We start from the raw sequence: 10709 nt of genomic DNA, 5'->3' as shown, positions 1-10709 counted from the left end.
TTGGTTACCAAGTTAGGACTGAAAACAGAAAAGCATCCCTCTCCGTACAAGATAGGTTGGATCAAGAAAGGTACGGAAACTCTTGTTACTCAACAATGTCGTGTTACTTTTTCTATGGGTAAATGTTATGTAGATGAAGTAGTTTGTGATGTTGTTGAAATGGATGCATGTCATTTAATACTGGGTAGACCTTGGCAGTATGATGTAGATGCTACTCATAAGTGTAAGGATAATGTGTATGTGTTTTTTAAGAATGGCAGAAAAATTGTCCTTGGTCCTGTTAAGGAAGGCAGTATACCCAAAGCTTCTAAAGTGGAGGGGAAGCCAGCACTCCTCATAGTGAACAATGAAGATGATTTTGACAGGGAGTGTAAGGAATTGAAACAGGTATATGCTGTAGTGGTGACAGATGGTGAGCCAAAGAAGGTTACTGAGATACCTGAGGCAATTCAACCATTGATCAAGGAGTTTGAAGAGCTTTTTCCAGAAGAGCTGCCTGCAGGTTTACCACCAATGCGTGACATCCAGCATTGCATTGATTTAGTTCCTGGAGCTAGTCTACCTAATCTACCACATTACAGGATGAATCCTCAAGAGGGTCAGATTCTACAGGGGCAGGTGGATGAGCTTTTGAGCAAGGGGCAGATCAGGGAGAGTATGAGTCCATGTGCAGTACCGGCACTGCTAACACCAAAGAAGGATGGGAGCTGGCGTATGTGTGTGGATAGTCGAGCCATCAACAAGATCACAGTCAGGTATCGATTTCCTATTCCCCGACTAGATGACATGTTTGATATGCTGAGTGGGTCCAAGTGTTACACCAAGCTGGATCTCAAGAGTGGGTATCACCAGATTCGGATCCGACCTGGAGATGAGTGGAAGACAGCTTTTAAGACAAAGGAGGGGTTGTATGAGTGGATGGTAATGCCTTTCGGATTGTCCAATGCTCCCAGCACTTTCATGAGACTTATGAATCAGGTATTGAAACCATTTATTGGAAAGTTTGTGGTAGTTTATTTTGACGATATCCTGATTTACAGTAAGACAGAAGCAGCCCACTATAATCATGTGCGAGAAGTATTAGCGGTGTTGCAGGCCAATGAGTTGTATATCAACTTGAAGAAGTGCAGCTTCTTGACTGATAAGTTGCTGTTCTTAGGGTATGTGGTCAGTGCGGATGGGATTCATGTTGATGAGGACAAGGTCCGTGCAGTCAGAGAATGGCCAACCCCAAAGACAGTGAGTGATGTGCGAAGTTTCCATGGGCTAGCAACCTTCTATCGGAGGTTTGTTCGAGATTTCAGTAGCATAGTCGCCCCTATCACTGAGTGTCTGAAGAAGGGGAGGTTCTCGTGGGGAAAAGAGGCAGAACAAAGCTTTGCCTTGATCAAGGAAAAGTTGAGCACAGCCCCGGTTTTGGCATTGCCCAACTTTGATAAGGTGTTTCAGGTGGAGTGTGATGCATCTGTGGTCGGGATAGGCGCTGTTCTTTCACAAGACAACAGACCAGTAGCATTCTTCAGTGAGAAAGTTTGTGAAGCTCGAAGTAAATGGTCAGCCTATGAGCTAGAGTTCTTTGCTGTAGTACGGACTCTTAAGCATTGGGAGCACTACCTGATTCAGAGGGAGTTTGTATTATTTACAGATCATCAGGCATTGAAGCACATTAACAGTCAAGTTAGCATTAACAGGATGCATGCTCGGTGGGTAGCTTATATTCAGCGCTTCCATTTCACATTGAAGCACAAGTCTGGTGTCACTAATAAGGTGGCTGACGCACTCAGCAGGCGAGCATCTTTGTTGACCACCCTACGTACTGAAGTTGTAGGGTTTGATTGCCTCAAGGAGCTGTATGAGAATGATGAGGATTTCGGTGATATTTGGGGTAAGTGTCAACAAACTTATACTGCTGTCAATAGTATGTACATCCAGGATGGTTTCCTCTTTCGGGGTAACCAATTATGCATCCCTAAAAGTTCATTGAGGGAGCAGATTATTAGGGAGCTGCACGGTGGAGGTTTGGGTGGACATATGGGCAGAGATAAGACTATAGCACTGGTGGAAGAGAGGTATTATTGGCCACAACTCAAGAGGGATGTTGGAAATCATGTGAGGAAGTGTCCAATCTGCCAAACTGCTAAGGGTCAATCTCAGAATACTGGTTTATACATGCCTTTGCCAGTTCCACAAGCCCCATGGGAGGATCTGTCTATGGACTTTATACTGGGTCTTCCTCGAACCCAGCGAGGTATGGATTCTGTTTTTGTTGTGGTTGACAGGTACTCGAAGATGTCCCATTTCATAGCATGCAAGAAAACTTCAGATGCTACTCGAGTGGCCAATCTGTTCTTTAAAGAAGTTGTGCGTTTGCATGGAGTGCCAAAGTCCATCACCTCTGACCGGGATACCAAGTTCATTAGTCACTTCTGGCGGACTTTGTGGAAGCGTTTTGACACTTCCTTGAATTACAGCAGCACCAGTCATCCACAGACTGATGGCCAGACAGAAGTGGTTAATCGCACTTTGGGGAATCTGATCCGGTGTATCTCAGGCGAGAAGCCCAAGCAGTGGGATCTTGCATTGTCCCAAGCAGAGTTTGCATATAATAGCTCAGTCAGTAGAAGCACTGGTAAGTCTCCATTTGCCATCGTCTACTGCGTGCCCCCAAAACACGCTTTGGACTTGGTACCTTTACCTGAGCTTCCAGGAGTGAGTCAAGCAGCAGAAAATATGGCTAATCGTATTCAAGCCATGCAAGAGGAGGTGAGGCAGAAACTTGAAGCTACAAATGCCAAGTACAAGGAAGCTGCTGATAAGAAGAGGCGTGAGAAGATCTTCAATGTTGGGGATTTAGTGCTGGTCTATCTCAGAAAGGAGAGATTTCCTGTTGGTACCTACAACAAATTGAAGGACAAGAAGTATGGACCATTTCAGATTACTAAGAAGATCAACAACAATGCTTATGTGGTTGCTCTTCCTCCAGACATGAGCATTTCTTCTACCTTCAATGTTGCTGACTTGTATGACTATCATCCTCCTGATGAACCAGATAGTGGGAACTCGGGGTCGAGTTCTTTTCAAGTGGGGGGGACTGATGTAGAACAGACAGCACATGCCTTCCTTGAACAGCAGGGGCGCAGGAAGTCACAACGCAAGATCAAAGGGGGGTGCCAGTAGGGGGCATCGGGGTAACAGTGTCGGAATTGCATGAAATTTGGCAGGTTGAAGGGAAACGACGTTCTGATCCAGATTCATGAGCCATGAACGTCGCCAAAATTTAGGCGAATTCCTTCATTAAGGCCCCGATAACAGTGTTTTTGCTATTTATAGTAATATTTGTTTTTCCTTAATAACTTTTAGTTTAAAAGTCAGAATAAGGTCCCGTCTGTTTTGGGACGACCCTTAAGGTCAGTAGTTTATGATTCTGCAGTTAACTCAATTTTGCCATTTTTGGTAAAATTCGGTAATTTTGTCCCCTAATCGCTTAATTAGCGCGAATTAGGGTTTTAAATGTTTTTTCTTAGTATTTATATGTTTTGTAGCCGTCAGAGGCAAATTAGACTATTATCAATAAACACAGACTTTTGTCAAATTTTCTTCTGGTGGATTCCAGTTTTATCTCCTTGTGGATTCAGGGAAACCCCTCGTGGATTCGAGGTTTACTACCAGAAACTAATAGTTTAGTTTCTGTTCCATCAAGAGAGCATCGTGTGTGTTTCTCTTCAGGCTTCCGCGACATCACATATGGGCCATGTCTCCACCAGCCATCACTACTTTATTAATCATTCAGGCCTGTTAGGTCTAGTCAATCGCGTGGCTAGATTGTCCCATGTGCAACCATGAACTAAGAAAAAGGACATGTATCTACTTATTAATTCAGTTGTGGCAGACTTTACACCACAAGCTATTTTCTGCCTCATTGCAATTACTCCTCTTTACTTCTTTATCGTCCTTCTTCAGACAAAAGGGGACCATGGCTGGGGCCTTGGTGAGAGAAGCAAATTGATTACAATCTTTGTACTCGTCCTTTTTATCATCTAAGTTAGATGAGATTATAAAGTCCATCAGATCGATATTGAAAACTTGTACACTGGAAATTAATATAGTTGAAGGGCTTTTGTTTTGTACGGTTTTGATTATATATATATATATAAATTAAACTAATATATAATTTTATTAAAATACAATAATTAAATGAATATTTTCTAACAACCTTGTAACTTAATTAGTTTATACTTCGATCCTAGTGTTTCGAATAATAATAATTATCTGTCCACGTCATGTCATTTTTATCTACACTTAATACCCTAAAATGTCTCCCCATTTCCCCTTTCTTGTCTGTGTGTGTTTGTTTCTATGCAAAAAAATGGTAATTGTCTCACATTACTTAAGATGGTATGTTGTATGTAGAAATAACTTGTCATATCTTCCCAAAAAAACCAATTTAGAACCCCAAAAGGATACTTTATATACTTTAACATATCATTTCATAACTCAACTTAAATCACATCTCTTATTTTTCACATCATAGCTAAAACTATTCATTTATTTATTCATTTCTATCAATTTAGCTGGCTTGTAAATTTTTTTAGGTTTAGCACCTTTGATGTAGCATTTTTGTTGTTGTTTGGAGTGCTAAAATAGAATTTTGGGAGTTTTAGCACTCTTAATGCAAAATGCAAATGCTTGTAATGGCAACCATAATAAGCTTATCACACGTTGGTTCTATCTAGATGGTTTTAAGGGATGCTTTCTCGAACGTAAATATAGAAATAGATTTTAAAAAAGAAAACAATAAGAAGGTAAATATACCAAAATAGAATGAGTGTCGTGAGTTCTATTTAATTCAACTAGTAAAGTCTCTTGTAAATGAATAAGAGATTTGTGGTTCAAATCATGCCTATAACAAAAATTAATTAGTGTCTTCGCCTGAGTGGAAAGAGAAATTATCTTAAAATCAGATGTCAAAAGTTGAAAAAATCTATCATATATGTTACCTCTTAAAATTAACACCAAACATCCAAAACAAATTTACAACATTGCACTTCGTCCAATATTGTAAAACACAGTTCTCATTTACCCCTCATGTCCAACCAAATAAATTTTGAGTCTAACATATTTACTTTCTATGGTATAATATCTAATCCCAAATTACAAATTTTCACTATAAGCTTGCAATCTCAAGTTTTATATATAGTGTGGCTGAAAGTGTGTTCTCAAAACAATATATATATATATATATATATGTGTGTGTGTGTGTGTGTGTGGGCGCGCACAGGTAATTTTGTTCTTTTCATTTAAAACCTATTATCAAAATTTGTTTCATAAAAATAATTAAAAAAAAAAAACTTTTACTAAAAAGTTGAGAAGAACACTTCAATAAAAAAAAATTCTTGATAAAAACAAGAGTCATGGATTAAACATGATGTTCATTGATGCTAATCTCAAGCTTTTTTTTTTCTTAAGAAATAAGTGGGTGAGGACGGTAAACGGTAAACCGCTTACAAGAAATTCATATATTAACTCGTATTGTGTATCATATATTCATATGTAGTTAGCATTTACAAGTTTTTTTTTTTTTTTTTTTTTTTTTTTTTTTTTTTTTTTTTAAGAGAGTTTCAACCTATAACGTCCGCTTTTGATAATAGCTTTTTGTTATCAGACCAAGATACTAATCGGTTTTTGGTGTAGGTAGGGATTGAATTCTAGATCCCTTATTTAACTATCAGAGACTTTATCAATTGAGTTAATTGGAACTGGTTTGCTAAAACATGTGCCTAGAATTTTGGTTGTACTTATTACAGGAAAATAGTTGAAACACATAACGTGAGGTAGCATTTCCACTCAAAAATCTCATTCCCATGAATTCAACCTTAGGGCCTCCTTTAGATAATGTGGTAGAGATACTGAGTGAACTACAATTATCTGATATATTGAACTTAGTTGTAAATTAAAAAATTAGATTGATTTAGGGTTCATATCTTTTGAGATTCTACCATTCACTCCCTTGAAATATCCCCTGAACATCTCTACAATTGAGAACAAATTGAGCCTTAATGCTTAATTAGTCTCCTAAAACTTGTTAGTGCGACTCTGACATGTATTTTTAAAATTCTTTTGCATTTGCTAGTTAACAAAAACTCATCGAAAGCTTATTAGCAAAAAAATAAAAAAAATAAGAAACTCATTGAAAGCTACTATCACCTGCCGACAAAGATGACTAATAATAATAATAATAAACTCTAATAATAAATATAAGAAAAAGAATAATAATATGGCAATGACATGACGAATGTGAGATCCACTGTATAACGTGCAGTTCATCAACACCATTAAATCAAAAGTTCATTCATAGTGTGGAAAAGGGCCATTTTGCCTCACGAAATTAAAAATCAAGAAAGGAAGCATTAAATCAAAAAATACTTAATAAAAAAATCAAACAAATTGTAAAGTGCCTTTACAAGCATGAATTTATATATCTGTTCTTATTTGTGCATGTAATCCTTTGTTTCATTGAAAATATAGGAATAGATTGATGTGGGTCATCTCATGAAGCGGATCACCTAGAAACGAAACAGAAGAGCATTCACTTTCAATTATACCATTTATGCCACATTAACTCCAAGAGACCCTCGTTATTATTATTATTATTTTACCTAGAGACCCCCTCGTTAAATAATTTGAGAAAAATTTTGTTATCAACAATGTAAGAACGTAGAAAGATGCTGAAAATAATTTTCATAGAAATAGCTAAGCACTTTCTTCCAACGAATAGGATTACTTTCTGATTAATTTTCATAGAAATAGCCAATCATAATTAATGGCCATGTCCCCACCTGCCATCACTACTTTATTGATCATTCACGTGTGTTGAGTGAAGTCAAGCTGCCGAAAGTTAAAAATAATGAGCCGTTCAGGATGAAGTTTCACGCACCCGTTTAGATATTATTTATTTTATTAAAAATTAAAAATTAAAAATAATAAAAAAATAATTTTTACAATACTATTCACTCTTTTGACATTGTAATTTTACCTTAATGTATTATTCATATCTCATAAATAGTATAAGAGGTGCCTGTCAAAAAAAAATAGACACAAACGTGACCGTGAAACACGCAATCTAAACGGAGCTTTAGATTAGACTAACATAAAATTTATATTAAAAAAAAAAAAAAGATGAAATTCATCTACAGTGTGGTAAGGGGCCCTTTTTCCTAGAGACCCTCCTTAATTAATTTTTGGGGGGGGTGGGAAATTGTTGTCAATAATGTAAGAATGTTGAAAGATGCTGAAAATAATTTTCAAAGAAATAGCCAAGCACTTTCTTCCAACGTATAGGATTACTTTTTGATTATATTATTCATTCTGTGCCAATTATAATCCATGTCCCCACCTGCCATCACTACTTTATTGATCGTTCACGCGTGTTGAGAAGTCAAGCTGCCGAATGGATTGAACCTCTATCTATCTAAATCTGCTTTCTGCCTTATTGCACTTAACTTCTCTCTACTCTTTTTTTCAAGCTTGTTCAATCAAGAACAGAGTCTATGGCTGGGGCCTTGGTGGGTGGAGCATTTCTCTCAGCATTCCTTCAGGTGGCGTTTGACAGAGTGGCTTCTCGCGAGGTCCTAGATTATCTCAACGGAAGGAAACTGATTGATCGTTTGGTGAAAAAGCTGAAGATAGAGCTGGTGTCTGCTGGTGCTGTGCTCAATGATGCGGAGAATAAGCAAATTACTGACCCTGCTGTGAAGAAGTGGCTGGATGAGCTCAAAGATGCTGTTTATGTTGCAGATGACATCCTGGATGAGATTTCCTACGAAGCTTTGCGATGCAGGTTAGAAGCTGAATCCACTAGTAAGGTAATGGGCTTTTTCTCTACTTTTGCTAATTCATTTGACAAAAGGATGCAATCCGAACTAGAAAACATTCTAGAACAACTAGAATCTATTACAAAACAAAAGGATGTCCTCCGTCTTGAAAAGGTTGCTGCTGCTGAAGTATTATCAAGACCATTGACAACTTCTTGCCCTGAAGAATATGGTGTGTTTGGTAGAGACAAGGATATGGAGGCGATATTTGATATGTTCCAATCAGATGATAATGCGAGTGTTAATGGTATATGTGTTGTTCCCATAGTAGGTATGGGTGGGGTTGGAAAAACAACTCTTGCTCGACTTATATACAATGACAAGAGAGTCAAGGAGAGTTTTGACCTCAATGCTTGGGTTTGCGTTTCAGAAACTTATGATTATTTTAGAATAGCAAAAACTATTTTTGAAGAGGTCACTTCATCTGCTTGTGATATTCAAACCACGAATTTGCTGCAAAATAAAATCAGAGAAAATTTCAAGGAGAAGAAAGTTTTCCTAGTTTTAGACGATTTTTGGAATGAGAACTATGATGATTGGGTTGAGTTACTTAAAGTTTTCATATATGCAGCACAAGAAATTAAAATTATTCTTACGACTCGTAGTAAAATAGTTGCATCAAAAGTAGGCACTGTTTCACCTTATATTCTAAATGAATTGTCAATTGAAGAATGTTGGTTGTTATTTGAAAAACATGCATTTAAAAATGGAAGCTCCGGTGAATTTCCAATCCTTGAGGAAATTGGTAGAAACATTGCCCAAAAGTGTAGAGGTTTGCCTTTAGCTGCAAAAGCACTTGGGGGTTTGCTACGGTTTGAAGAAAATCCAAGAGAATGGACAAAGATTTTGAAGAGTGATATATGGAATTTACCAAAAGGAAACATTAATATCCTTCCAGCTCTAAGATTGAGCTACCACTATCTCCCATCACATTTGAAACGTTGCTTTGCTTATTGCTCAATCCTTCCAAAGGATTATGAATTTAAAAAGGAAGAATTGGTCCTATTGTGGATGGCAGAAGATTTATTACAACAATATGAAGGAAATGGAATGATGGAAGAAATAGGTGAACAATACTTTGATGATTTGGTATCTAGATCATTTTTTCAACGATCAAGTAGCAACCGATCATGTTTCGTAATGCATGACCTAGTCAATGACTTGGCAATATTTATAAGCAAAGAGTTTTGTTTCAAGCTGGAGAACAATGAGTCTTGTGTAATCACAAGAAAGACTCGCCATATGTCATATGTTAGAACTGAATATGATGCCTCCAAGAAATTTAAGGTGTCTTTCAAGGCCAAGGATTTGCGAACCTTCCTTGGATTAGATTTGTCATCGTATCGATGGTATGGGAATAGGATATCAACGATGATGATAGATGATTTGTTGTTGACATTTAAGTGCTTACGAGTACTATCATTTTCTACCTATAGAAACATGAGGGAGTTACCTAATTCTATTGGCAATTTGAAACATCTACGTTATTTAAATCTCAGTTACACTTCAATTGAATGGTTACCAGATTCTCTATGTAATTTGTATAAATTGCAAACCTTGTTATTGTTCAAATGCGAGTCCCTTATCGAGCTGCCTTGCAAGATGTGGAGATTAGTCAACTTGCGCCATTTGGATTTAGTTGGTACAAAATTGAAAGAGATGCCGTTACATATGGGTAAATTGAGAAATCTAGTGAAATTAACTACTTTTGTTGTGGGAAAATATTCTGGGTCTAGTATTAAGGAGTTAGGGGAGCTCCATCATCTTTCTGGAGCATTGTCTATTTTAAACTTGCAAAACGTTCATCATGTTACAGATGCTAGGGAGGTTAATTTGAAGGATAAGCAGCACTTATCTAAGTTGGTGTTTCAATGTGGCCTTGACAATGAAAATTCAGAAAAGGAAAGACATGTTCTAGAGCAATTGTGTCCTCATACAAAATTGAAGTCTCTCACCATTGAAGATTACGGGGGCACAAAATTTCCAAATTGGTTAGAGGATTGTTCTTTCTCTAATATGGTGTCTATATGCCTTGTCAATTGTAAGTATTGCTCATCCTTGCCTTCACTTGGGCACCTACCTGTCCTCGAGAGACTCTATGTTCAAGGTTTTCATTTTGTATCACACGTGGATTGTGAATTCTATGGGGATGGTTCTTCTACCATTAAGCCTTTCAGATCTCTTAAAGTATTAAGCTTTAAAGACATGCCAGAGTGGCAGGAATGGTTTTTATTTAGGCTGTGTTTGTTTCGTGTAAAACGTTTTCCGGAAAATACATATTTTCCGGAAATGCTATTTTCCGGAAAAGGAAAATATTTTTAAGTGTTTGGTTAAATTATGAAAATTGTTGTGGAAAATATTTTCATGTGTTTGGATGTATTGTAAAAATGCTATTTTCCAGAAAATTTTCACATTTTCTTAGCATCCAAACAAATTTTATTACAAAAAATTTCAACATCACAACCAATTCAACAACAAATTCCGGCAATAAAAACACAACACAACGACGACGACCACGACAACAACAACAACAATAAATTCCGGCGACAGAATCAGTTCATCCAAAAAAAAAACAACAATCAAATTTAAAAAAACAAATTGAGAGATTGAGGAAGAGAGAGCGTGGAGGCGATGGGATTCCGGCAATAAAAACACAACACAAAAACAACAACAACAATAAATTCCGGCGACAACAATCAGTTCATCCAAAAAAAAAAACAACAACAATCAAATTAAAAAAAAAAAAAACAAATTGAGAGATCGAGGAAGATAACACCCCCAATCAAAGGAAACATCTCCTGCGATAGAGTATGGTTTGGATACAATGGTTAGTTGCGG

At 37.1% G+C, this 10709-nt stretch overlaps 1 protein-coding gene across 1 annotated transcript; it reads left to right on the top strand.

Moving 5' to 3' along the window:
* The first annotated feature begins 7457 nt into the window (after nt 1–7457).
* Nucleotides 7458–10623, top strand: LOC136064588 (putative disease resistance RPP13-like protein 1). The gene has a single exon (XM_065766515.1). The coding sequence runs from the start codon at nt 7548–7550 to the stop codon at nt 10191–10193; it is 2646 nt and encodes an 881-aa protein (XP_065622587.1). The 5' UTR covers nt 7458–7547; the 3' UTR covers nt 10194–10623.
* Nucleotides 10624–10709: the final 86 nt, after the last annotated feature.

This window comes from Quercus suber, unplaced genomic scaffold (genome assembly GCF_002906115.3).
Source record: "Quercus suber isolate HL8 unplaced genomic scaffold, Cork oak 2.0 scaffold_712, whole genome shotgun sequence".
Classification (NCBI taxonomy): Eukaryota; Viridiplantae; Streptophyta; class Magnoliopsida; order Fagales; family Fagaceae; genus Quercus; species Quercus suber.
This window is presented reverse-complemented; position numbering and strand designations above follow the sequence as displayed.